The following is a 27,761-nucleotide window of genomic DNA, read 5'->3' on the forward strand; positions in this document are numbered from 1 at the left end:
CTGTCATCTGAAAAAGAGGAGCACTGAGCAACAGTTAAGTTCTTTTTCTTCTTATGCAAAGTAAGTTGCTTCTGACATTGTTTCGGGTTCAAAAGTGGCTTGGCACAAGGAATACGTCATTTGTAGCCCACAGGAGCCTCAGTCCACTCCTTGTGAAATCCCGCCAAATTCTTCACTAGAGTTGAACTGCTGCTATCTCTATTGCTGATACACCTTTTTCAACCCTACTATTTCTTTCCACTCAGCTTTTTTCAAATATACTTAGGTACACAACTCTGTGAACAACTAGCTTCTTTTGGGACATCTGTCAAGTCAGCAGTATCCTCCATGACCCACCCGAGAAACCATTTAAAGGATCTAAGTGTCTGACTCTGAAATTTAGGGTTTTAATTTTCTCTAAATGATATAAAAATATATGACTTAAAGGAATGAAATAGTCCAGTCTAGATGTAATTTATCTATATAATATATGCTTGACTTCAGAAATGAGTGAAAAAAAGATGAAAAGATGACATTGTATGTTGCATTTAATGTGGAAATATAAAAGATTTCTTTTCAGATATTTTTAGGTCTTAACAAATCTGATGTCTAAACAGAGGTTATTGTTAAGGTCATTGTTATCCACAATGGTTATATGCCAAAGATCTGAACATTTTCAGTTTGAGCTGTTCTGAACAACTAAAATCACATATGATAAGAGATTTTGATGACTAGCTGTTAGCCTTCCACCACTCTGAGAATTTCTTGCTGTCTTTCATAAATGTACTTTGAAATGACATCTTTTCGAAGCAGGTAAGTAGACCTTTACTGACAATGACTTCACCTCACTTCAAAAGTCTGTGAATTTCAATATCTATATGATCCTGCAGAGTAGGTTTTCCAGGTCTATGAGCACTGATAGGATGGTCCTTAGTAAACTGATTTCAAATCAGCAGATGCTGAATGTAACTATTATGAAGACTGAGACATCTTCCTAATGGCAGACAAAAATATATTTCTACAGAAATTCTTTTGAGTAAGAAACACAGAAAGCTGCTGATACATGGACATTTCTGCAATGATTCATGGCTCTGCGGGAAATCTTGAAGCAAGTTTTCATCTCTGTCACTGTCAAGTGAGCTTAGGTAATAATTAAAATGTTGTCTATATTTTTAAGGATGGGCCACTTCCCTTCTCTGATTTTGAAATTGCACAGAAATTTTTTTAAATAAATCACAACATTAATTTAGTTCATAAAAACAGATAAAAAAATATCAAAGACAAAAGCTGCACAGTTAATGGAAAACACTGTTTAACTGAAATATTAAAAATATTAAATTATGAGCAGAGAAGTAAGGCGTAATGTTAGAAACACCATGCAAAAAAAAAAAAAAAAAAAAAAATATATATATATATATATATATATATTTGGATAGGTGACTTTGTGAGAATTTGCTTTGGAATATTTGGTGGTCAGCTGAGAAGATCCATGCTTCGGGTTTCTATTTGCTAGAATGGGTTCATGAGTTTGGGGTCAGCTGCAACGGACAGCTCTGTTCACAGGGTTGATGTTTCACTGCTTGCTCAACACTACAACTAACAGCTATGTAGAGAACATCCTTTCAGTTAATGAATTACTGTGGCTTCATTCATTCGAGATAAAGAACAAAACATTTTGTGGAACATGCAAAAATATTTTTGATTGTTCGATGTCGATTTGCCTTATGAAAGTATTGATAACCCCTGAACATTTACACATTTTGTCAATGAATAATGAATTTTATTGCGACTTTATTGACTGTGATAGACCAACTCAAAGCAAGTCATACCTGTAGAGTGGAAAGAAAATGATAAATGGTTCTTTATTCTTTTTACAAAGATCTCAAATGCATGATTAGCATTTGTCTTTATGCTAAAATTCCTAAATAAAATCCAATGCAACCAATTGCTTTCACTTACTTAATTATACAGACCACCGTGTGTAATTTAATCTCAGTGTAAACATAGATGCTTTGTGAACAAATAACACCAAGAAGACCAAGGAAGGGAGAAAGCTACAGAGATGAAGAAACCTACCAATTATTGGCTGTTCATCTAAACTGGCAGAGTGGGACAAGAAGAGTTTTAATTAAAAAAACAAGCAAGTTAACCACTATAATGGAAAAGGGACAGCAGAGTGTCCCATCTCAGGTGGAAGAATTTGTCAGCAGAACAGCTATTAGTAATCTACCTCACATATCTGGAAGAGTGGGAAGATTGTTGAACAGAAAAAGAAATCCATAATAAGTCTTGTTTGAAGTTTGCCACAAGCCTTGTAGAGGGCATAGCAAACGTGGGGAAGAAAATGCTTTATTGAGAAGATGAAAATTGTGGCCCGCATGAAAAAGACTGTGGCAACACTCTGCCTGAGCAAACCATTCCTAAAAAATATACAAGTCAGAAAAAATAAATAAATAAAAAAAATAAAGTTCCTTCCTCTTCACTGTTATGCCCTATTTTTGATTTAATGAAACACATTTAAGTTTGTGGTTTTAATATTATAATATGTGAAATAATTCAAGGTGTACAAATACTTCTACAAGGCACTGTAAATGCTCCTAATTAGCTGTTACTTTCTGAAAAGCTAAACATTTAAAAAATTATAATAATTTTTTTAAGATAACTTTTAGAACACAATAAGTCTAATATTGATAATTATGGCATTATTTTCCTATCTTTGTCTCTGAATGTGCCCCCGAAACAGGGCATGTAAAACATTATTTGGGTGGTCTTGTGAAAATGTCTGCTCTGGGAGGAAGGGTGAGACCTAAATGTCAGACAGGGAGTTATCTGTATTTTATCTCACTCCCCCGTATGTTCTGTCAGTGGCCCTTACTGTTAGTAAATGACAACATTATGCATTGGAGTCATTTCACAGATAAAGCATACAAATAAGGAAGTCAAAATAGACTTGAAATCTTCAAAATGTGTCATAATTAAAGCTCTCAGTGAGAAGCTCTGCTGTAAAGCTTGACATGCATGAATCAAAGAAAATTTTACCTTTGGATACAGCTATTTAAAGGCACAGCTCTATTACTATCTATCACAAAAGTCCAAAGACCAGAGAGGGGTCCAAAGAGAGGCTATAGGGAGAGGGAGGAAGCAGAGGGAGGGATGTGAGAGACCAGTCTTTAGTCTTCTCATTAATTCAGTGTGGCCCTCTCTTTCAGGCTTTTTTTTTTTTTTTTTGAAAGCCCGCCCACCAACCATTATCCGCACACAGGCCTTATATATGCAGCCTGTTTGCAGTTGTTTGTGAGTTTAACTACTCAGACCTTGCAGAAGACCGGCTTCAACTTAAACCCTAAACAGCCAGTCCTCATCTGCCACCATGCGAGAGTTCAAGAGTAAGGAGTTCTGGAGGGCCGTTTTGGCTGAACTGGTTGGCATGACCCTCTTCATTTTCCTCAGCATCTCCACAGCTATCGGGAACAAGAACAACACTGCCCCGGACCAGGAGGTAAAGGTGTCACTGGCGTTTGGACTTGCAATTGCAACTCTAGCCCAGAGTTTAGGCCACATCAGCGGAGCCCACCTGAACCCTGCAGTGACCCTCGGGATGCTTGCAAGCTGCCAGATCAGTGTACTTAAGGCAGCGATGTATATTGTGGCGCAAATGCTTGGCTCAGCTCTGGCCAGTGGCATTGTGTATGGAACACGTCCAAATGACACGGCTGCACTGGGGCTGAACTCTGTAAGTATTTATTTTGATAGTACTCCAAAAAAAAAATAATGTATGTCCACATTTAATTTCAGCATGTTGTAGCTTTCATAAGGCTGAACTGAAACTATTTACCTTGCCCTCTTACTTAGAAGAAATGAGATATCGTTAAAACAGGTGAACAGCTGCAAGAAATTTAAAATGAACATATGCAGAATTAACACTTTCGAGTTTATTGCTTTTGGAAGCTTGGGTATTACAGACAAAAACTTAGCTGTGAGCAGTGCTGAAAAACATCACTTTTCCATTGATAACTTCTAATGAAATCGAATTCTGTTTCTCTGCCAAGTTACTGTCAAAGTGTCAAGACAATCCCAGCAAACTGCTAAATGAGAAACTGGGAGGGGGGGATGGGAAACTATCCATCTAAATAAAACCAACTGTTGTTCTGTTTTCACCCTCACAGCTAAACGGTGTCACCCCCAGCCAAGGCGTAGGCATAGAGCTCCTGGCAACGTTCCAGCTCGTGCTGTGTGTCATTGCAGTCACTGATAAAAGGCGGCATGATGTCACCGGCTCGGCACCCCTGGCCATTGGCCTCTCGGTCTGCCTGGGACACTTGGCAGCTGTGAGTTTATCCTCAAAAACATTGCAAGGTTTATCCAGTAATGGTGCACCATGCTTCAGTGTGGTGAACCAACAGTAAACATGACGAAGCTCTCAAAAACCATGAATTTTACAGCTTGCTTTAGTCAATATCCTTCATCCCAGAAGATATTACTTTGTGATTGCAGATCAGCTACACAGGCTGTGGCATCAACCCAGCCCGTTCCTTTGGTCCAGCTTTGATCCTGAATAATTTCACAGATCACTGGGTAAGTCAGTGGGTAAAACACACGAGCATTTTATGCACACCTCACAACTCTGCACACTTTATGTCTCAATATTAAGAAACTTAATTGCTTCCTAAAACAAAGTTAGTTAATTATAGCTAAAAAGGTAAATCAATAATTTAGTATAAGTCACTGACAAAAGGAAGGCTTCTTTGTTCACCAGGAATCTGTGTTGTTTGCGGTTTGACTGATCAGTGTTGTCTATTCCAGGTGTACTGGGTGGGTCCGATGTGTGGTGGCGTGGCTGCAGCTCTCATTTACGATTTCTTGCTGTCGCCCAAATTTGACAACTTCCCAGAGCGCATGAAGGTACTGGTGAGTGGGCCAGTCGGGGACTACGACGTCAACGGAGGCAACGATGCGACCACTGTGGAGATGTCATCTAAATAGCTACACACACTTAACCCCAATGTACATGTCTATACTATTGTAAAAAAGATATAAAAACAGAAAAGCTCTTTAGTGTATTTTAGCACTTTTGTGTTATTTTAATTACCAACAAGGGGTTTTCTTCTACGGGTCATTTAGTGTCACCTTCTAATTCACTTTGTTTGTCAACCCAGTGCAAACTTTTCATCCAAACTGCTGCTTCAATGTGCACTGAGGACTGAAATCCTAACAAAGCAGTTTGGAAAATCTTTTGTTTCCTTATCAGTATTGTGTGTTGAGCCATTTTGTACATTTCTATATTTCTATATCACTTCTTATTGCTGACAGATAAGACATTGTGTGTGCACTCAAATGTTTCACTTTTATAAGTAAAATAAAATAAAAAAAAACACTTAACATGAGCAGTTGTAACTGTTTGCATATTTATTAATGGTTTAATAGAAAATAAAGTAGACGTTTATTTTTTTAAGTTGTCACTATAAAAACGCTCACCCATTTATAAATGGAAAGCTGAAGGTTTCATTAAAACACAACCAATACCTCAATTCAGTGCAGTGCAAAACATTTTAGGTTTAATGTGACTGCTAAACACATGATAACCGATTCCAATAAGAAACAGGTTGTTAACTTATTCTTAGAAAATTTTGCAACAGATTTTCTAAATTTAGCTTATGACCAATAAGCCGAAAAGAAAAATTTTTTAAAAATGAACACACATTCATTTCACCTTTCCCTGAAACTCGAACAAACGTTTCTTTGTTGGAAAATTTAAGGAAGGTGGATACACGTACTAACAAGCAGAACTCAGCAGCTCAGAGTGTGAAACCAAAGGAATGAAGATAAAGAAAAAAAATACTTCCACAGTATGATAGCCCAAGATAAGACTGAGGTAAAGGTCATATTCTTCAAAGATAAAAGAAGAAAGTATAGCTGGCAACAATATTTGGTCAAAACGAAACATTGTTTTTTATGAAAAAATAGTTTAATCAAATTATCAAATTACTTTTTTATGCACCTGTAAAGAAATCTGGTGGCAGAGTTGTGAAAGCTTAGTTGAAATTAATGGTCGGAGGTTCTCAAAAAGTAATGGTTAAACAAAGAAGAGGTGTGATGAGATTTTGCGGTATATTAAAGTATCCCAAGATTTCCCCTAAAAATGAAGCCTTTACATAAGGTGTGGTTAGAACTTCTTATCATTTAACCAAACCATCATGTATACATGTAAATAAACAATCTGCAGAGCAAGTAAGTAAAAACTATACATGGACACCTCAAATTTTACATCATAAAGGTTTTAACACAGCTCTCCACATCTGCGCATGCATCGCTGACAAGCAAGTGCTGTATTTTTTTTTTTTTTAGCTCAGCTGATTGACCACATATGACTAAGAGACACAGTTTCACTGCTGGATTTTAGGGGGCGATGATGAGCTGGATCATTAATTTCCAACTGAGAATAAGAAAAAGACTGAAAAGAAATAGTAAAGTTATTTCTTGTCAGAATATTAATTCCACTTGTGTTGATGTTATTCTGGACAAATAAATTAATCATTCTGGGAAACAACATGGCTCTCCTTATTTCTCTTCTGTTTGTGTTTTTTCCCCTTCTGCTTGTGAACTGACCCATTATCTCTTTATCTGTTATGTCTTTACGTGACTTTCCAACAGGAAGTAATGTCCTGCTCTCAGTATGCTCAGTAAGCGCAGTCACAGAAATCTGGCTACACATAGGTGTCAGTGGAAAGATCCTAGTGGTAACAAATGAATAAATCAGTCTCACATAGACTCCATGGTAGAGTGCCTAGAGAGGTATGAAGTGTACCTTAAGTTGTAAAATATCTTCATACTTAGTTATTTGCATTTAAAACTGAACCACAATCTCAAGAATAATCCTGTTTTACTTTGGGTTCAGCACTCATTTGTTGAAGCTACAAGTTTAGCTCCATCCTTTTATAAGACATGTGTGGGAATATGCAGAATTTGGATGAAATTCTACCAAACTGCAAAACTGTTACTTAAAAACTGTTCTTTACTAACGATTAAAGCTATCACTTTACTGCAACTTCTACTACTTTCCCAAAGGTTCAGCCTACAAACTTTACTAGGATTGTTTAAACTTTTGGTAAATTATTAGCCTCAGAAATAAAGTTGGTTCCATGTTTACTCTCATTTTGTAGTAAAAATGGAAGCAGTTTTTGAATTGCACCGTTTGTTGACGATGTTCGTACAAATTGCTCATTTAGCAAAAACACTTCATTACAACAGCACCAAAGAAGCTCCAACCACTTTTAAATTGTTAATGCTAGGAGTATTTTGGTACCCCATAGAAAAAAACAAGGACATGCAAGATACATAGTCAAAGTATTCTGACTAATAGCTTTGAGTATGTATGCATGTAGATGCATAGATGCATCTATGCATGTATGCATGTAGATACATAGATGCTATGCATAGATTGCTATGCATCTATGCTATGCATAGATGCTATCCATAGATTGCATAGCATAGATGCTATGTTGCATCTACTTTGAAGTCTCCTGTCAAGGGCTGTTTCTAAGTTATGTAAATAGTCTGAACTAAATTAAAAATAAAAAAATTAAAAAAATTTAAATTTTTTTTTTTTTTTTTTTTATTCAGTTTGTCCCAAAACATCTTGTACTATCTAATGTTGTGGGCAAAAACAATTGTCTTCAAATTTATAACTATAATAATAATTTTTTAAAAACTATCATAAATTGAATCTTGAAACAGTTGCATAGAAATCACATTTTCATTTCCAAGATGCAATGAAAAGAAGATGAATGCTCCAGACTTAATGTTTCAACAGAGCCAAAATTTTTGCAACAGCTGACATTTGTTACTCCAAAAACCTAAAAGTGATGCTCCCTTGTATTGACATTTAAAGAAAATAGAAGATGAAATAAGGACATGTATAACTGGGTAACATTCACTTTCCTTTCAAATGCAAAAGGGCACCATGCTTGGACAGCTTTGCCCATTCTATTGTTGTCTCATTAATGTCTGCCTGTTTTCTTAGACACCCTGCAGAAAGGCAATTACATGCTTGGTTTGTGAAAACCTATACAAGTGGATGCCTTTTCCCTTGGCTGAGCTATTCTATTATTTATGTTCTTATTTTAAAAAGTAAGAAGAAAAGCTGAAGAATATAGGTTAATTGACTTGGTTCCTGAAATGGCTTGTAGGAATCTGCTCCTTACTGACCAACTCATCTGTTTTTATGGTTGTGTTGGATTCTCATAACCTAACCATGACGCCTTGCTTTTAACCAAAGATCTTACACATTTTCCTTTTTCTTAACCTTGTTAAATGCTCTTCAACTGTTTTTATTTCCAGTAGTTTGAAGTTATAAAATACACAGAAAAAGTTAAAGTTAATTAAATTAAACCATAAACTTCAATATATTAAGGGAAGATTAACAACAATAACTTCACTCAGAAAGGCAGCCAAGAGACTTTTGCTGCCAATGAGAATCTGTTGATATGACAACTTTTAGTCAAGTTCTCTACAGATCTACAAATCTGAAAAATATGTCTATCTTTCAAAGGTACTAAATGAATAAAAGTTTAATTTTAGGCCCACCTAGAATTAATCTAAGTTTGGAGATACCTACAGCATGCCATATAATATTTGATAAGCATTTCCTTCTATTTTCTACTTTCCACAGGTCTAAATGACTTTCCTTCCATTGTTTGAGACTACTGTTTGCTGAAGCTACTTGTCAATTGATTGACATACCTTTATTGTTCTGTTTTCACCTTTGCATATCTTTTGTGTTCTTTAAATTCACCTGAGTTGAAACATGAAGCCGAAGCCAATTGATCCGCAGTAAAGGCATTAATAAATAAACAAATAAATAACAGGGAAAAGTGGAATGAAAGCTCCAATTGTTTGTATTATAGGCATGCCGTGTGATTCAGGATCATGTCACTTCCTGCAGTACACGTTCCAGGAGGCAGCTTTCTAGGAATTCACGCAATTACTGTGACTGGGCCCTTACTGTTTTGTATTGACGCTGCCTGGTTTCAAGGAAGTGGCACTTTTCTTAGAATTTTGACATCCCTTTTCAAAGAGCCTGGATCCTTCAGCTCCTCCTCTCTGCTTTATACATTTAATAAGAGGAAAAATAATCCCACAATTTTATATGGGGTTTTTTTTATTATTTAATGACCAGTTTGAATCCTATCCACTGTTGTGATAGAACTAAATCTTCAATGGTTTTGGTGAATGATCTGTGAATGAATGCAAGCGCTGTCTTTTACAAGAGTACTTGATGTCATCATGGGTGGTAACAGACCATTAACAGTTCTGCGAAAAATGTGATGGAAATAAGTGATAGCTAGATAATATGTGATCAGGAGCCTTATTTAAGGAAAACTGCACACACACAAAGTCAGTAGCTTGGCTTTTTCTGAACGGAACACCTGAAAGCAATACTGAGCTCTCTGGCCTCAAATTGCACAAACTCCTCACCTAGACTCTGGATTACCTGCAGCAAAGGGATATAATGAACACCACTATGTAGTGTGACACATAGATTTCTCATCATGTGTCAAGCCCATGGAAGGCACATCATTAAAATTGTAAGTATCATTTTACATTGCTTAAAAGAAAGCATTCACTTTGACGATTCATTTCTCATTTGTCCACTTCTGCATTGTTTAATTGCTTAAAAATATTCCCAATCTATAGCTATATCACGCTCAAAATATTTTGTGCATCTGCAAGAGTTGATTTACACTCACGAATCGTATTTTTATTATCTGAAATTGGCAGCGGATGAAAATTATGGATGAATGCAGGGTGAGGACACGACGAGGTGCTCCTACTGGCAAAAAGATCAAAGTCAGTTTTAATAAGCTCTGAAATTCTTCCCTTAACCAGAGAGAGGTTCTCACCAAGTCAGATGAAAGCCACCCTTTGGACCAATCGATTGGCTCGGAAAAGTTCATGCATAGCTTAACCAGAAAAAGTTGTTCTGTCATTGTTCGTTGTGGTTTGTATCAATAACCATGCATATTTGTTTAAAACGTTGATTAAAAGCAAATAAAAAGACAAACAAATATGTCAAAATTAAGATTTTTGTAGTGATAGACAGACTCAATACAATTTAAACACTCTGAAGCAGAAGATCAGGTTTCTTCTTCAAGGGTCATTCTTATTAACTTGCCATAATTTTGTCAGCAAGACAGGTCTCATTTATGCTGCAGAAATGGTAACACTGATATAAACAACCATTTATGTAGAAGAATGACACCCCTCAGCATGATGCTGTTACCACCATGTGTCAACCATGTATATAGTTTTTTCAAGTTGATGTGTGCTGTTAGCTTTCTGTTACATAAAAAAAAATATCTGGAAGTTAAAGTAGGATTCCGAACCAACAGCAGAACCACAACAATACTACAAGAGAAAGCAAACGTCCAAAATACTCCTCATACAGCCATCCAGATGAGGATATTGTTTAGAAAAAGAGAAATATTCTTGTTGGCAGATCAAATACGAGTTATGACTGTGCATTACTCAGGAAACTTTGTCATCCACTTAATCTCAGCAGGTATTAGGGGAGACTATATAACACAGGTGCCACCCATTTCCAAATTAGGCAACAGAAAACCTGTTCAGAGGACACTTTTTTGAGTGCTTGTGACGCCCCAAGTGCTGCGACATCCTGGGCAGGCAGCCAGCCAACAAGCCACCCAAACTACAATTGACTATGAAATAGCAAATCTTAAACCTACTCAATTTTATGCTACCACAAAACTAAAGCATTTTCAGGCAGACTTATAAATGCCAGTTTATCTAAAAATAGAAGGACAAGATAAAGCAGAGCACAATTCAGAGATGTGTAACAAAATACTCAAGTTAGAGGCTGTTTGTAGGAAAAGGAAAAGTAGGCATGCAATGCTGTGTCGGCAAAGGTGATGCTTTAAAAGGTTTCTCATTCTTTTCTCAGGAAGGAAGACATGAAGTGACATGACCCTTTACCCCACAGGTTCTTTTGCGCAGAAAAGCAGAGCAGGAGTCTGGTTTCCTTGTCATGCATTCAAAAGGTCATATTTTCTTTCCAGCGGTAAATGACTGATGTTGGCCTCAATGCAGTCAGCATGGCAAGAACATATGCTTAAAAATAGAATGTGAGCTATAAGGACAAAAATAAAAGCATGTACAAGACTTTAAGCATGAACTAAGATTGTCAAGTTGCCTTTTTGGAGTCAAGAATGATTGAAAATGTTTATTCTCAATGGAAAAAATATTGTAAGTTTGTTGAAATTTCAAGTAGTGTGAGAAATAAAGGATGACTGCCAAGCTTTTGCATCTTCTAAAAGTGGTCAATCTTCTCTGCCTTCTTTGAAAAACTTATAAAAAATTTTGAAAAACTTTCTTATAAAGCTTTATTAGCTTTATAAGAAGCTAATAAAGCTAATAAAGGGGGCAACTCCTCAGCATCTATGTACAACCAGAATTGCGAACAGTTTTCACAAACGGTTCTGCTTTGGTGATAGGAGAATCAGACCATGAGATGTTCTATAACACATCCTACACATTCTCAATGGGATTTAGGTTCTGGACTCTATTGTGGACAGTCAGTGTGTGAAAGCAGTGTCTCGTGGTCTCTGAACAACTCTTTCACAATTCAAGCCCACTAAATCCCGGCATTGTCTGCTAAAGTGAGATGGTTGCTTAAGCCTTAAGGAGTGAGAAGCTGCTCACTGAGTTACTTAATGTTATTTAACTTGCTGCCAGCTGCTCTGAATCACTGCAGTACTTTTCCAATTAAAGTTTCCTACCTACTAGTGCAGTCAAGGTTTTTAACTTTTTTTAATCCTTACAATATGATTTGCTATTAACTCAAAAGAACACCCAGATAAAATCATTAGTTGTGTACTAAACTCTTATTTATTCTTTTAATTCTAATCTACAAGGTTAACGATTAATAACAGTTTACTTTGGTTTTATATAAGTTGTGAAAAAAATAATAAAATGCATCTCAGCCTTGAGCTAAACTGGAAAAGTACTGAACAGAGCACGAGAAACAAAGGGCAGGTTCTGAAATGCAAATGCCTTGACTTTCCTGATCAGGTAGAGTTTTTCTTGTTGGGCTGGATGAGGACAGGTCAGTGTTACACACAGTGTCCGATTGCAGGTACAATCAAATTTTGTGCCTCTGTGTACTTTGACATCATGCAAATGTCACAAAAGGTCTGCTGGCTAAGCATTTTCTAAGATTCTATGTGCAAGATTAAAATGTGAAGCTTTTCTGGTGAAGAATAGAATTCAAAAACAGAAAATGTGTACAAAAGGGTGAGGTAAAAGGTGGATGTGATCAAAATCTAGAGCTATGGCCTACATGTTCTACATTTGGATGAAAATTAAAATGGCATGTCGGCACGAGAGCGCCATGCCCTCGGTGAAACATGGTATAATGCACAGCACAATGCTGTAGGGATGGTTCTTCAGCAGGAACATCTGACAAAGGAATTATTCCTTAATAAAGATAAATGACAATGTGCTTGCAGTTTCAGTCTAGATAAATAAAGATGGCAGAAATGTGCACAAAATGACAGGGTAGGACTTAACACAAATTTACACCACACTACACTTACAATACCATGTATCCTTTCCTTTCACTTCAAAATCTTTGCTACTTTGTGTTGGCCTAGCATATAGAACCCTCTAAGAAACACTAAAATTTGTGGATTTACCTTGACAAAATGTGGGAAAGTTCTATGGATGCAATTATTTTTCAGGGAGACGGTAAGAGATAAAACTGGGATTGCTTACTGGAGCTCATTTGAATCCTTGCATTAAGTTGAATCTACTTATGACTGGCAGAGACGGTGTCCTCGGAGCCTGGTGCTACATGGATAGCGCAGATGGTGGGTGCAGTGACTGGCAGGGCCTTCGTGCATGGTCTTATTCTAGAAACAACACATTTGCTTGGTGTTAATAAGCAACAAGTGAATCCAATTTTTCAGACTCGTGCTTTTTCTGAGAAATTACATTTAATGCTAGGACTGGGTGGAATTTGGGGATAATGCAGTCAGTCTAATCTGTTTATGTGGAAGAGTTGTGTTGTAGCATTTAAAACTGCCTTACTTGCTGACAGCTGGTGATTTACTAATAACTGTGAATTACTGAGGTCTGTAGTTGTGCGTAGCAGAGACAGGCCTTCTTTTATCAAAGACTTTCATGGGATGAAAGCAAGTGCTGACCTCTGCAGTAACTTATGTAGTGAATCAGGCAGATAAATAAAGTCAATTCAGAGATTTGTGCAGCATTCTTGGTCCAGGAAAATGATGAGAAAAGCAGTGATCGTTACAGGCTTTGCTTCACTGGTGCTTAATCTGTTACGTTTTTTTCTGTGTAGCTCATGAAGTCCAAGAAAACATCCAGATCACAACTGACTTTGATAAAAGAGCCCATAGACATTTTTTTTTCTTTCTTAGATGGAGTCAGCCCATGTGAAGATTTTGACTTGGGAGTCCCATCTGCATTGATAAAATTCAGTATCTTGACAGGAACATGCCCATAATCATTGGGCTCCCTGCAGGAGTGGGATGCCTTATTGAGGTGAGTTAATCAAAACATTCCTTCATTTCTCTAGTCATTAATTTAGCAAATGGTTCCTCCAGTTCACAGAGGCCTCATACAGATTGGCTTGGTATGCTCTAGCTGATGTGCAGCCAGGAAAGCAAGAGATGTTCTCCTCTGATATGTTTGCAGATCAACAAGGCAGGAAATGGAATCAACTCATCTCTGTCCTTTGGCCCAGTAGTTCATTGTGCTGAAAATGAGAACTAGCAAGCTATTTCATTTGTACATATTGGATGTGCCTGTCCTGTTGTTTGGTTTTTCAGGTGTACTGGAAAGAGCCACTGAATGATACCAGGACATCTGTATGATTACCTGCTGTCAACTAAGGACGAGCTCTTCTGTTCTATTGTACTGTGTTATAATGCAGAAAAAATAAACTGAACCATTTCTAGAGAATGCTGAGTGTATAATATGATAAAAAAAAAAAAGAGCTGGTCTCAGAGGTAGAAATATGAACAGAAAAGTAGCAAATAAAATATTATGGCTGCTACTAATATTATATTGTTTTTTGTCTCTTTTATGCACAAAACATACCTAACGTGACACAACTATTCATTCTATTTTAAAGGGTTTATTTATTTTGCTAAACTGCAAACCTCAACGGAGATTCTGAGATTTGATGTGAAAGAGCAACACAAAATAGTGCCTGATTGTGAAGTGAGAAGAAAATTATACTTCTTTTTTTTTTTTTTCCAATAAATATTTTTAAAATGTGTGGCATTCATTTATTTTCACCCTCGTGAACCACATGTAGTTGCAATTACAGCAGCAAAATCTATTGGTTTATTTCGCTAAAAGCTTTGCACACCTAGAGGCTGAAATCATACCCAATTCTTTTTTGCAAAAAAGCTCAAACTCTGTCAGATTAAATAGAGAGCTCCATATGTCACTATCTTTTTCTAGGCCTGTTTCTTTCCTTAACCTCTAAAAACAAAGTATTTAAAAAAAAATGTGTTTTGCTTTTTGTATATTAGAAAACAAATAGCGAAAAAATGACAGAAATTAATATTCCGGGAGGGTTACAACTGCAGGATGTGTTGGAATGTGATTTTTTATTTAGGGCCATGTCAGTGAAGCACACCTGCTACCTGAAGTGAATTTGGTCTCCCGGTCAGTTATCAGATTGGTGGATCAACATGTGTATTCTGCATGCTGACACAAAGGCTTGGGTACATGTGGCAGAAAATGAACAATAGATGCCAGGACAATATTTACATGGTTTTTAGTATTTTTGTCCATGGTTTACATTACACACTGCTAAAAATTCAGTAAAAATGTTATTTAGCAGTTTACGTTGAGGGTAAAGTGAGTTTCTTGCCTTATTTTAGTTGGTAATGTGCATTTCAGAGCCTCTGACTGACCAGATTTATCTTTTCTGACATTTACAGTCTTACTAGAACTTACTTTTCTTATACTAGTGAAGATACAGTAATGTAACAAAAGAAATAGAAAGTGACATTTTACTTCACCTTGAATTAACTTCTTGCTTTGTTTATGCATCTGGATTTTTATTTTAACTATCAGTATTGTTATTTCCTGCTTACGTCTTGTTGATGAGGGTCAGCAAGTTTCTTTCAGGCAGCACAGTTTCCGTGTGAATGTGGTGGCCAGGATTCAACACAGTCCCTCCCTGCAGCATTACATAATTATTCAGGGTGCGCGCGAGCGTGTGTGCGTGTATGTGTGCAGCCGTGCGCGTCTCTGTGTGTGTGCTTCAATATGATGCCAGCAGTTCAACCATCAAAGTTGGAAATGCTGCAAGTTTCATAATAAGATGCAAGTAAACCAGAAATATGCTGCAATTTTAATAAGGGGATCTTAATTTGTTTTAGGGAATGGTTTTGTCTTTTAAAAGTCCTGGAAATAAACTGTGGCCTTGATTGCAAAACTAGAAAACTAATGTATTAAAATATCTAACACAATGACATAAACAGCAGTTACATTAAAGGACTGTGCATTTGGGTCAGTAAGCACATCTCAAATTATCATATCTTCTATTTTCAGGTGCTATAATTTAAAAATTAAAGGTGCAAAATTTTTCTACACAGCCTGTATGTGTGGTTGGTTACATATCCCCAAAAAGATGCCATGAATTATTCAGCTCCAAAAATGCTAATTCTTCTCTTCATAGAAATGCTTTATGGGATTCCATTTTTAGACAAGCTCTTTATTAGTCCGTTATTGTTTAGGTCAGTCCATTATTATCTTTCCCCAGGAATTTGTCAAATTTAATGTGGCCAGTCCTTCATCACTTTTCCTTGAATGTGAATGGGTTGGTGCCAGTTTTGCCTCATATCACCTTTAATTTCCCTCTGGATGGAGAACAAATATTTGAAAATTGAAAGCAAAATTAAATTTAGCCTCCAATGGCTCAATACAGTGGCATACTTTCTCTTTCATGTTTTTATTGTTTATTAACCCTTACAAGCTCAAGTTCCTGGTCTTTGAGGTCAGAAATGGAAATTCTTATACTTATATTCCTCCAAGCCTTTATCATTGTAACTCATTGTTCAGTAGCCCAAACAAAGCAGGAGCAGTCAGTTCAAAACACAATTACTAGATTACTAAGATCAAAACAAAAAGAGATAGAGAGGCTTGAAAATTAGGTTAGTGGTGAGCGCCTTTAAAAGTAACTAAAAATACATATATCTGAATTTCTTTTAATAAAAATGTGCACATTTTATGTTGAAACGTTTTACTGTACTGCAGTTGAAGGGTGTATTTTCAAAAAAATTGGTTAATACTCTCAGTAGATCGGATAACTGGATATGCAAACTCTTTAAATCCAGGAGGAAATTGTGGAGATTTCCCGTTTGGCTCTATCACAAGAATGTTGTCTCTACCCATCCACGCACGTGGCTCCTCTCACATCCCATTTTATGACTTGTGGATATGTGATGGATTTCACACCACTGGCTAATCATTGAATAAACATCAAATAACCTAGAGCAGCTCCATATCTGGACATTCATCAACAAAATAATGCTGCAAGGGCAATCAAACCAAGATTGTTTAAATACACATAACCTAGCTTAGGCACCAATCACAATAGCCGACATGGTTGGGTGCTTATCTTGATGATGTTCCCTTCTGTGTGTGAGGATCATTAACAAAATGTCCCAAGTAATTTTATGAGGCAGTAAAGTATTGCTCTGTGTCACCGGTTGTGCAAAAGGAAAATCCCTTTATCGCTTTCAATTTAACAGACCATAATGAAGCTTTTACAAAGAAAATTCTCAGAGCGAGTTTGCAACGGAAGCATGAAGATGAAGAGGCTTTAGAGGCTACCGAAATTAGCATTTATCATTAAATTCAAACACAACAGCTGGCTCAATCTAATTAGAAATATGAATCCTCACTCAGTTTGTGGACCTTCATCTGGACCTTCATCTGGCATAGTGTATGTGCTCACAGCAGAGGTGCAGCATGGTTTTAAACGTACAAATGGGCTCATCTTCTTTACATGAAAGTGATTCTTCTTCACATGTTCTTGTTTATGGTGGAATTTCAGCCATGAGACAATTAGGACCAGTTTAAAACCTCCTTCTTTTGTGAGTTTAACCTCAGAGGTCAGAACATTGTGCTTCGCCTCTTGTTTTGAAGTTTGTCAAGCAACATGGACAATGCTCTTTTTGTTGCTCCACAGTCATTTTCTCTGAGAGTGTTCATCACATTATTTGGCTCTCACAACTGAACTTGATTGGTTTGTAGCTTGGCACCAGGCTGTTTCCAGCTTTCTTCTCATTATATTTATCTCGCCAAAATAAACAGTTCGGAGTCTGGAACTGACCTGGTTTAGGCTGATTTTACAGAAACGCTGGAAAATTGTCATTTCCTGAAACAGGGTTTGAATCAGTCTGTTTTATTGTATGTCATAAAATCAGATGTGGCCCACTAAAACATTCAAGAAGATTTTATTTTACTCTTAATCATTTTCTTGCTCCACTAGCAGATTTGTTCTCTTTTGATTTTGTCTGATTTAAATGTTTTAAATCATTAAACAAATTATAACATCAGTAAGAATAAACTACTTTTGAAATTATGACGTCACTTTTTAAGACTAAAAGCTAGCAACCTAGTTTAGCCTTACTTAAGAAAGTAATTCTCCCAAAACCCACTAAATGTTCGCCCAACAGCTATCATCGACTGTTTGTAATCATTTGTAATGAGCCTTATACATCACGATGGAGGAAATCTTATTTGCAGAATTAGTTTAATTGAACTATATATCAGGAAGTTCTTAAGCATAAACAACCTATTTAATGCCATGCCACCCCATCTCAATCCAAATGAAGTCCAAATTTTGACTAAGTTACGCCAAAACCTAAATTTGATTATTATTTTGAGGCATTCAGAGGTGGTCGGATTAGTGTGTTTTGGATAATTATCCTCCTGCAACTCAACTACACTTGAGCTTAAGGTCACAAATTGATCGTCAGAGGTTCTTCTTCAGGAGAACAAGATTCATTATTCCATCACTCAAAGTGATTTTTTCTGAAATTCTGGCAGTTTTTATGCCAGTTACAAAAAAGCTACCAAATCTCCGTCTGGTAAATACCGCTTAGATACCATTTTTACCTACCCGGAAGTTCAGAAAATTTTATATTATTTGAAGTAAAACAACACAGTATGTTTGATTTAGCAAGGAAAGGCATTTGTTGTCAGAACACCAGCCTGTTAATTAGCAGATTTCTCTCAGCAAACCTCCTTCTGCGTTTCCTTCGATTGAACATATTTATTCTGATGAAGCTTGTAATGTGCAAGATCCTGGGTGAATGTAATGCATCAGAATCTGAACTCAAAGATAGTTTAATCATAATTCTTTCCAGCACAGTTACATTTTCTTCCCTTAAAAGGAGTTTATTTTCTGCCCTGCAAAACAGTAAAGTACACATTTCTCACAAAATGTTGCTCCAATTTTACCTCCTTCATTAGTATAAAGCACTTTAATACAGCTTGATCAGATTTCTCATCAAAAGATATTCCGAATTTGGCTCTATTGAGGTTAATATTACTTTTTCCGAGTTTTGAGCAACAGATTTGAGTAACTATTAGTTATAATAATGCAAAGGAATGTGAGCAATTTTCTATGGATGCTTTACAATTCATGTTACTCATTACCATCTATGACCTGTACTTAACTTATTCATTGACTGAGTATAATTGGTGGTAAATGGTGGTAGCAGGAGGTTAATTGGTGAGAACAGACAAGGTTATAATTCCACAAAAAAGTAGGAGATGATTCAGTCTTTCAGATAACTCAACCTTAACCTCAACGCCCAACCCCCAGGAGTCATCTTTAACCCTGTCTCCACTTTACTGACTGATGTGGGGAGGTTATCTACAACACATTCTCACTCCCTTTCTGTGCTTCATGAGGTTTGGCAACTATCCGATAAACGCTTTGTCAAACTGGGGGATGAAGGTGAAATATGTGACAGAAACAAGGTGCCAGTAAAATCACTCTTCACTTCCCAGTATTATAATTTCCACAGACTACACTGGAATGCTGAAAATAAAGCTTCACCCCTTCTGTGTGACACTACTCATTTCACAACTGCAGCATTTCTTCTCCAAAGAGTCACCTCACATCGCCACTGCAGGGATGGAAACACTTGTCGAAAAAGGAGCCGAAAGTGAATCATTTGTCAGCTACAAACCAAGAGATTATGAAAGTTAACACACGATTTCAGAGCAGCTCTTCGTGTTCTCTGGTTAGTTATGAAACTGTTTAATAATTGCCACCTCACAATAGTTGAGAGATTCTAATACAGTATGTACTGTGACATTGTTAAATAGTACATTAAATCATAAAAAATCAAGTCCTGCAGCACAGAACCGTATGACGTGTGCATGAAGAAATGCTCACAAAGACTAACGTGTATGGAACATATTAACATGGATTATGTGATACAGTTTAGAGTCAAGTATTTATTAACATTAAATGAGAAAAGTGACCTTCATTCTGTTCTTGTTCATAGTTCTAACACTTAAGGAAATCATAGTGCAATGAAGAAATAATGAAAAAAAGGAATGTCATCTGGATTATTTTAGTGCAATGAAGAAATAATAAAAAAGGAATGTTGAAAAGGAGAACAGGGATTCACGGGAGGGAAAGTGGAGTTGGAAAAAATGTGCAGGAACATTATTTAAAACTTACAAAGAAATATTAGGTGTGAAGCTCAAACAGTTTCATGAACTGCCTTGACTGAAACTGTAGGTAATATTGCCACCATGTGCTCAATGTTGGAATTAAATTTGCTTACCTTGTTCTCTCTTGGAAGGCCATGACAGCTATTGTAAATAATAATAGTAACATTGAACCAATAGATTTTTTTAACAAACTAAAAAGAACGCATTTCTAAGTAATAAAAATATCTGAAGCAACATTCACGAAGGTAACACAATTACATTCTTTTTACAACAGATTGCCAAGTCACTAAAAAAAAAAAAAAAAAAAAAAAAACATGCATCATTTTAGATAGAAAGATTAATTAGAGCGTCATTTTAATGTGCAAAGTATAACATAGTCGTTAGAGGGAACAATCTAAAATAAAACAGCAGCAACACCATAGATTTTTCGCGATTACATTATGGTCTACTTGTGTCACCACAGACAGGTTTTTTCTATAGATTGGTTTGTCTGTTGAAACGAATTGATATCTCATTAGAAGCAGAAGTGCTGAAGTTATGTTGGTTTATCTTTAAACTGGAAATGTATTATTCAAACATAAACTAGGTTTTTAAGATTCAAGATTACTTTATTGATTTATTATTTTGTCCAAGCAGCACAAAAATAAATGATCAGGGAAGCTACTTACAACTGCTGCCACTCAGTCGGTGCAAACAGTCTTGAGGACAACCATGACTGACGAGACTAAAATTTTATATTAGTTTTTGAAAAATAATGCTGAAACAACTCTTTTCGTGTGAAAAAACAAAACCCGGAACTAATTTTTAGCCACTTCCGCTGGTCACGACTTAAAGATGTCGCCCCCCGTATTCAATTTTGTCGATGTAAAGGAGAAATTTACGGTAAGAAACAGTGCAATGTTGCATTCTTGTGAAAACATTAAGTATTTCACTAAAATAATTTTTATCGATCTATTTGAAAAGTCTAAGCTTTTGATCTCCGGGTATGTTATTTTACAATAGCACTTAGCATTTGATGCTATGCTAAAGTTAGCTTGTTTCAGATCTGTCTTTACCTTACAATGTTCCTCTCATGTATCTGCAGGCTGCTGCCAGACAGGCACTCTCGGGTAAAACCTGCAAACATCTAATCACCGTGTTTAACCAGATCTCCGGAAAGTAAGTGTTCTCTAGCTTAAAAATTCAAACTAAATCTGTTAATTTGAGTGTTGTACGAGGTTTTCCTTTGACTTACTATCCCACTGTACTTAAAACACTGTATATGTTTTAAATGTTTGTAGTATTGAAGAAAAACATAAAATGTTGTTTAGGTTTTTTAAGCCTTTAGCGGTCTGGGAAACAAAATTGAAATAAATTATTTCACATATATGTTATGTATCGTATGCTCCTTGAATTGGGTAAGATTGATGTTAAAAATGTTGATGTCCATTTTTGTTGACTAAAAAAACAAGACATTATATTTATCATTTCAGTGAAACAGAAAAGAAGACCACACTTGACCAGGCCCTCCGGGGTGTTCTCGGTGATCAAATTGTAAGAGACTTGTTTTTATTTTAATTTAATAACTGGATTAAGTAGATCTCCAAAGCCTTTAATGTTTGTTTTTTTCCCCGTGCTGTAGATTGAGCAGAAAACGAGCTGTGACGACTATCTGTCTCTCATCTACCTGAGTATTGATGCTGTTACTGAGGGTATGACTTTTTTCCCTTAATTATGCTTTACTCTTTTTGAATATGCTTGTAAAAACACACTTAAACATTAAACAGCAAGCAGTCACAGACAAAGTGAGGGTGAAAAATATATATGTTACTCTTGCAAAAGCTTAATGTATCTTTAAGTACCCCAAGTTGTCCTGTTATTTATATATACCTAAAAACAATCTTAAAAAAGATATTTCATTTCACTCATTTCAGAAAATGAAACGGGAAGACTTGAGGGAGTTTCCTAATGCAACTTAAAATTTTCCGTTCTTCTTTCCCAATGCAGGAATCTGCTCTGCCACAGTCCCATTTGTCCTGCTGGGAGATGTATTAGACTGCCTTCCCCTCGATCTGTGTGACAAAATATTCTCCTTTGTTGAGAAAAATGTCTCCACCTGGAAATCGGTAATATTTTTTTAAATCAAGATCGGTGAAAAAAAATTGTCTAGCCCAAATTTAAAGTTGTAATGATGGCTTATGTTTTCATTACAGAGTTCATTCTACACCGCAGGAAAGAACTATCTGCTGAGAATGTGCAACGGTAAAGATCTCACCTAATTCGTAATAATTTCTAAAACCAAATAGAATCAAGGTGTCAGTTTGTTTGTTTTTTTTGTCTGAGTAGATCTTCTAAGGAGGCTGTCCAAATCCCAGAATACTGTATTCTGTGGGCGAATCCAGCTTTTCCTGGCACGACTCTTCCCTCTGTCTGAGAAATCTGGTAAAAAACATGTATATTGTAATCATATCACATAGTCAGCATTATGATTGCAAATTTACAAATGTACTTATGACAACCTTGTTTGTGTTTTTACCCAGGTCTGAATCTACAGAGTCAGTTTAATCTGGACAATATAACAGTGTTCAACAAGAATGAGCAGGAGAGCACTCTTGGCCAGAAGGTGAAGATTTACCATTTGATCTTGATTCAAAACATTTTATGTTGCTTTTTCAAAAATGTAATTTTCCTACCTCCATGTTTACAGCAGACAGATGAAAAGGAAGACACCATGGAGGTGGAGGAAGGTGAAATGGGGGAGGATGACGCACCTGCGCCCTGGTGAGTGGAAGGCTTGCTCTGTGAGATTGCTCATTTTCTAATAATTAAAAAAAAACTTGTCTGGTCAGTTGTAATAAAACCAAATTGCTTTTGCTTTTCAGTTCTATCCCAATTGATTACAACCTATACAGAAAGTTCTGGATGTTGCAGGACTACTTCAGAAATCCGCTGCAGTGCTACGACAAATTCTCATGGATGACATTCCTTAAGGTAATGCATCATAAAAGCTGAAACGTAATACAAGTTTATCCACTATTTTACGAATTACAATCAACAAAATATGATTTCAAGTATAATTTCTCTGCTTTTATTTCATGGTTAATTTCTATTTGTTCCTGGACTTTTAGAAATCCAGAATAATATTTCCATACTGTTTGTATCTGTTTCTGGTGTATTGCTTACATCCAGCTGCGTTCGTCAGTTCAGCATTTAATGACACTTATTCCACTTTTCTAATTCCTACATTTTTTTATGTAGCATTTGTTGGTATGCCTGATTCTTGAACTGCTGTTTAGCATTTTGAGTTGCATTTGATTGTGTGAAAAGTGCTCTAAAAATAAGAAATGGTTGAAAATTGACCAACCTGCCCCCTGATTCCTCTGCTGTCATTCTGCTCAGTTTTCAGACGAGACCCTCGCAGTATTCAAGAGCTTCAAGCTGGATGACATGCAGGCCTCTAAAAGGAAGATGGAGGACCTCAGAGCCTCTGACGGCGAACATGTTTATTTTGCCAAATTCCTCACAAGTGAGAAGGTTAGAACCTTTCTGCCTCCAATGCTGCTGGTTTAAAAAGTTTCCCTCTTAAATCTCTCCTGAAATGTCTTTTGTTTTTCCTTCTTTCTTACAGCTGATGGACTTACAGCTCAGCGACAGCAACTTCAGACGGCATATACTGCTGCAATACCTGATCCTCTTCCAGTACCTGAAGGGACAAGTTAAATTCAAAAGGTGGTGCTCATTTCTGTGTTCACTTTAAAGTATGAATCAATAAGATTTTGGGCGTCAAACAGGAGCCATGTTCGAATTATTGTTTTATTTCCTTCTCTGTCCTGCTGCAGCTCCAGCTGTGTTCTGAATGACGATCAGAGTTCATGGATTGAGGAGACAACAAAGCTAGTTTATCAGGTCAGTTTCATTTAATGTATTATGTCTTTTTCAGTTGCACCGTTTGATATCTTTTAAGACATTCTGGTATATGTCTGGCTTGAAATGAATGAAATCTCATGTATTCAGAATTTGTCCTGAAGTTTGGTCTAAATTTTAGACTACATGAAGTTCAGTGCAATGAATACATGCAGCTGATAGTTAGGAAGTCTATTTGTAATAGCATGGGACTTAAAAATAGTTTAATCCTCAATCAATCAATCAAATTTTATTTGTATAGCACATTTCAAAGAGTTTTACATCATATCAGACACAAAGTCATGCAAAATAGAATCAACAATCAAAACATGACATTAAGTCAAGTTCTATCATTAAATTCGTAATTGATTACGTTTCAAATACAATCCTAAACAGGTGGGTTTTTAGTCGAGATTTAAAGACACTCAGTGTTTCGGCTGTTTTACAGTTTTCTGGAATTTGTTCCAGATTTGTGGTGCATAGATGCTGAATGCTGCTTCTCCTTGTTTGGTTCTGGTTCTGGGGATGCAGAGCAGACCAGAAGGTTGATACAACAGGTCTGGAGAGGTCTGGAAGGTTGATACAACAACAGCAGATCTTTAATGTATTGTGGTGCTAAACCATTCAGTGATTTGCAAACTAACAGTATTTTAAAGTCTATTCTTTGAGCTACAGGGAGCCAGTGTAGGAACTTTAAACCTGCTGTTACGTGGTCCATCTCCCTGGTTTTAGTAAGAACACGAGCAGCAGCATTCTGGATCAGCTGCAGCTGTTTGATTTGTTGGACAGACCTGTGAAGACACTGTTGCAGTAATTAATGCGACTAAAGATAAACACATAGATGAGTTTCTCTACATCTGGCTGAGACATTAGTCCTCTAATCCTGGAGATGTTCTTCAGGTGATAGAAGGCCGATTTTGTAACTGTCTTAATGTGGCCAACCGGTTGCTCTGTCTCCAGTCGATGTTATATCACCTTGTTTTGGAATAGTTGGCTCCCGATACGCAGAGGGTTCCATCTTAGTCAGACAGTCCTTGATATCCTCCTTCAGCTGCCACAGAATAGGCAAACATCACAATTCTAGAATATGTAAAAAATAAATTTAAAAAATCAAGTTGGCAAAGGTATATCTAACTTGCTTAGGTGTTTTGGGTACTTCAGATATCAGTTTTAAAGTTAAGTTTACCTTTCAATAATTTGTCATAGGTCTCAAAGGTATCAAAAACTTTGATTTTGCAAAATGTGAAATATTTGAAAATATCTTTTCTTATGGAGAATGTTCAAACTAGTGACCAATAGCATCAAGTTTTGTGCCTCTTTTGTCATCTCTGTAAACTTTTAAACAGAAACATAATTTAAACTGAAGTTGTTGTTTTTTATAAGTACTACTGTAGCCATAGCAGGAAGAGACTGGTTAACGTGTGTTCTGCTCTTGCAGCTGCTGAGCGAAACACCTCCTGAAGGAGAAAAATTCGCCACCATGGTCGAGGTAAGCCACACTTTAGGAATACAGAGATATTTAAAAAAAACCTTAATGTTTCATTCAGACTAGAATTTTTAAAATGTCTTCTTTGGCAGCACATTCTCAACACGGAGGAAAACTGGAACTCCTGGAAGAACGAGGGCTGTCCGAGCTTTGTGAAAGAAAGGTATAGAGAGAAATGTCGCCAAGTGTCCTCGGCCAATATTAGCTTTATTTTGTTTCCATGCAATGATTGATCTGTTGCAACAAAGGAGTTGGGCGTGTGAACTTTTGCAAGGATGTCAAAATAAAAAGTGTCCTGGCTGTTTTTGTCTTGAGCAGAACATCTGATGACAAACCTAAAAGACCCACCAGGAAAAGACAAGCTCCAGAGGACTTCCTTGGAAAAGGGCCAGAGCGCAAGGTTTTCATGGGAAAGTACGTCACTAAGCACTTTATTTATTTATTTATTTTTACTGCATTCTAAGACACTCTCAAAGTCTTAGATCTAAAAAAAAAATTGTTGGTGGTGACCTGTTACAGTTGAGTGTTGGTAATAATTGTATTGATGTCTTTGTAATTGTTTATATTCATTCAGCTTTCTGAAAGCAGTTGATCAGAACTCTGTGAGGTCATACTTCCATGGTATTTCTGCTGCACCAGCATATTATTATGCGGTGCAATCAGACACCTAACATTTAAATGCATCTCTAAACAATCTGACAGCTTGGTGCTTTCAAGTTGTGCATTTGTAGAGCTGAAAAACTGATTATTTAGTAATCTACAGCAGGATGTTAAACCTTCTTTTATTCCTCGGTTAGTGACGAGTTGACTCGACTGTGGAACTTGAACCAGGACAACATGGAGGCCTGCAAGTCTGAAAGCAGGTAAGGAATTCAGAGAACTAAGCAAAATATTTACTTTACCTTAACTCTTTTCATCTGATATGTCTTCAGTTCCTTGCAAAAGTTTTTATATCCATGAACATTGCAAGCTATTTGTGAAAGAAACAGAAAATCTAATTTGGGCCGTGTAGGGAAACGGCAAAACTGAGGAAGAAGATGCTTTACCACCACATCTAATTCCAACACAAAATACTTTTCAGTTCTTGGTTGTCGCATGGAGATGTTCTGAGTATATGAATACTGTGGGTGACTGCATTCAACATTTGTATTTCAGAGAGTTTATGCCATCACTGGACGAGTTCTTTGCAGAAGCCATTGAGCAGGCCGATCCAGTCAACATGGTGGAGGAGGAATATAAGTAAGTCGGCACTGTGGCATATTTCACTGGGAACACAAGTCGGTTATTATAAATCTAGCCGCTAAATTCCTTGGGGTTTATTTTCTTACTCAAATTCTATCAGGGTTGTGCGTAACCCAAACTACGGATGGCGGGCTTTGAGGCTCCTGTCCAGGAGGAGTCCACACTTCTTTCAGCCAACGAACCAGAAGTTCAAAAGTCTGGCAGACTACCTAGACAGCATGGTCAGCAAACTGGCCAAAGAGCTGCCGGTGAGGAATTTTACATTTTCAAAACCTCAATTAATTACAAGTTTTAGAAGGAAAGAAATAAGACCAGTGTTTTGTTTTTTTTTCTTCTAAAAATGCAGAAGGATATCCCTTCAGAAGAAATCAAGACAGGAGAGGAGGATGATGACGATAATGGAGACAATCTTCTTAAAGACAGCAATGACAGTGAGTTTGGCCAATAGTTCTACATCATCTTTTCAATATTTTCAGTTAAATCTATTATTCTTTTCTAGGTTTTTCAAGTCAGAATATCAGTATCAGACAAATTCTTGGATGGAGTATTAATAGCAAAAGGTTTTTCGTTTTGGGAATAAAGTTGTAATATCATGTGAAGAAAACCATTTTATTACCAGAATAAAGTTGTATATTAGGACAACAAAGTAGTAGTTTTTTCAGAATTTCTCTGCAAAAAAATAAAAAATAAATGGAGGAATGTTGAGCATCTTATGTAGTTTTCACAATCTGAAACAATTGTGCAAGAGTTATTTTTGTTGAAGAGCCACTGACTCATCTGTTCATGTCAGATCTTGATGACTGTTGAAGCTTTGCTCTCATTAAATTAACTATCCTCTAGTAATATGACTTTATTCTTATAATAAAAAAAAAAATGTCCTTCCATAGTGTGAAACCAAAACTGTTCAGTTAACAGTCTCTGATTTTTCCTTTGGTATAACTGTATTTGTGTACATGGATGTTTATCTTTTGCACCAGTGTTTATTTATTTTTTTCTATTTCTCTTCAAGGTCCGAGCATCCAGAGTAAAACTGTAACAAACCATCAGATGGACGAGATTGCAGCCAAACTAGGGTCCCAGTGGAAGACACTAGCATCTCATCTGGAGATGAAGGCAGCAGAGATGCGGGAAATCGAGTCGGACAGTGAAGATGTGGACGTTCAGGCCAAGCTGCTGCTGGTGGCCTGGCAGGAGCGAGAGGGATCCCAGGCAACAGTGGAGAACCTGGCAACGGCTCTCAGCTCGGCAGGGTTCTCCCAGCTTGCAGAACGCCTCAGTGAGGCTTGAAACGTTGCTTATCTGCACCTATATTACATTGGAGCAGTGCTTTTTGTATGTCCCAAAGGTCCGAACCTCTTTTTCCATTATAGAAATCTAATAAAAACTCTTTTCCAAGACATTTGCTTCTCTTGGTCACAAA

The 27,761-nt window shown here is 36.7% G+C and overlaps 2 protein-coding genes across 3 annotated transcripts; both read left to right on the forward strand.

The window, feature by feature from the left end:
- Nucleotides 1-3,235: 3,235 nt before the first annotated feature.
- On the forward strand, nt 3,236-5,358 carry LOC122841273 (aquaporin FA-CHIP-like). The gene is made up of 4 exons (XM_044134449.1): nt 3,236-3,712; nt 4,146-4,307; nt 4,474-4,554; nt 4,783-5,358. Exons 1-4 carry the CDS (start codon nt 3,350-3,352, stop codon nt 4,960-4,962), a joined length of 786 nt encoding a protein of 261 aa, XP_043990384.1. The 5' UTR covers nt 3,236-3,349; the 3' UTR covers nt 4,963-5,358.
- A 15,126-nt stretch (nt 5,359-20,484) lies between these two features.
- Nucleotides 20,485-27,738, forward strand: thoc1 (THO complex 1). 2 transcript variants are annotated; one of them, XM_044134238.1, is made up of 21 exons: nt 20,485-20,613; nt 20,816-20,889; nt 21,204-21,264; nt 21,353-21,422; nt 21,718-21,836; nt 21,924-21,972; nt 22,057-22,152; nt 22,251-22,333; nt 22,421-22,491; nt 22,593-22,701; nt 23,110-23,244; nt 23,339-23,439; nt 23,550-23,616; nt 25,052-25,102; nt 25,192-25,262; nt 25,418-25,513; nt 25,897-25,962; nt 26,255-26,338; nt 26,442-26,589; nt 26,688-26,772; nt 27,351-27,738. In XM_044134238.1, the coding sequence occupies exons 1-21, from the start codon at nt 20,566-20,568 to the stop codon at nt 27,626-27,628; spliced, it is 1,962 nt and encodes a 653-aa protein (XP_043990173.1). In that variant the 5' UTR covers nt 20,485-20,565; the 3' UTR covers nt 27,629-27,738. The 2 variants fall into 2 exon arrangements, with proteins under 2 accessions (XP_043990173.1, XP_043990172.1); XM_044134237.1 differs by having other exon boundaries at nt 20,491-20,613; nt 22,418-22,491.
- The last annotated feature ends 23 nt before the right edge of the window (nt 27,739-27,761 follow it).

The sequence above is a fragment of the Gambusia affinis genome, linkage group LG12 (assembly GCF_019740435.1).
Source record: "Gambusia affinis linkage group LG12, SWU_Gaff_1.0, whole genome shotgun sequence".
In the NCBI taxonomy this organism is placed as follows: Eukaryota; Metazoa; Chordata; class Actinopteri; order Cyprinodontiformes; family Poeciliidae; genus Gambusia; species Gambusia affinis.

Excerpts from the sequence above, each read along its gene's own strand:
- thoc1 (XM_044134237.1), top strand. The coding sequence starts at position 20,566 with ATGTCGCCCCCCGTATTCAATTTTGTCGATGTAAAGGAGAAATTTACG. Across the intron at positions 20,890-21,203 it reads TTTAACCAGATCTCCGGAAA|TGAAACAGAAAAGAAGACCA; the intron begins GTAAGTGTTCTC and ends TTATCATTTCAG. Across the intron at positions 21,265-21,352 it reads GTGTTCTCGGTGATCAAATT|ATTGAGCAGAAAACGAGCTG; the intron begins GTAAGAGACTTG and ends CCCGTGCTGTAG.
- LOC122841273 (XM_044134449.1), top strand. The coding sequence starts at position 3,350 with ATGCGAGAGTTCAAGAGTAAGGAGTTCTGGAGGGCCGTTTTGGCTGAA. Across the intron at positions 3,713-4,145 it reads CTGCACTGGGGCTGAACTCT|CTAAACGGTGTCACCCCCAG; the intron begins GTAAGTATTTAT and ends TCACCCTCACAG. Across the intron at positions 4,555-4,782 it reads ATAATTTCACAGATCACTGG|GTGTACTGGGTGGGTCCGAT; the intron begins GTAAGTCAGTGG and ends TGTCTATTCCAG.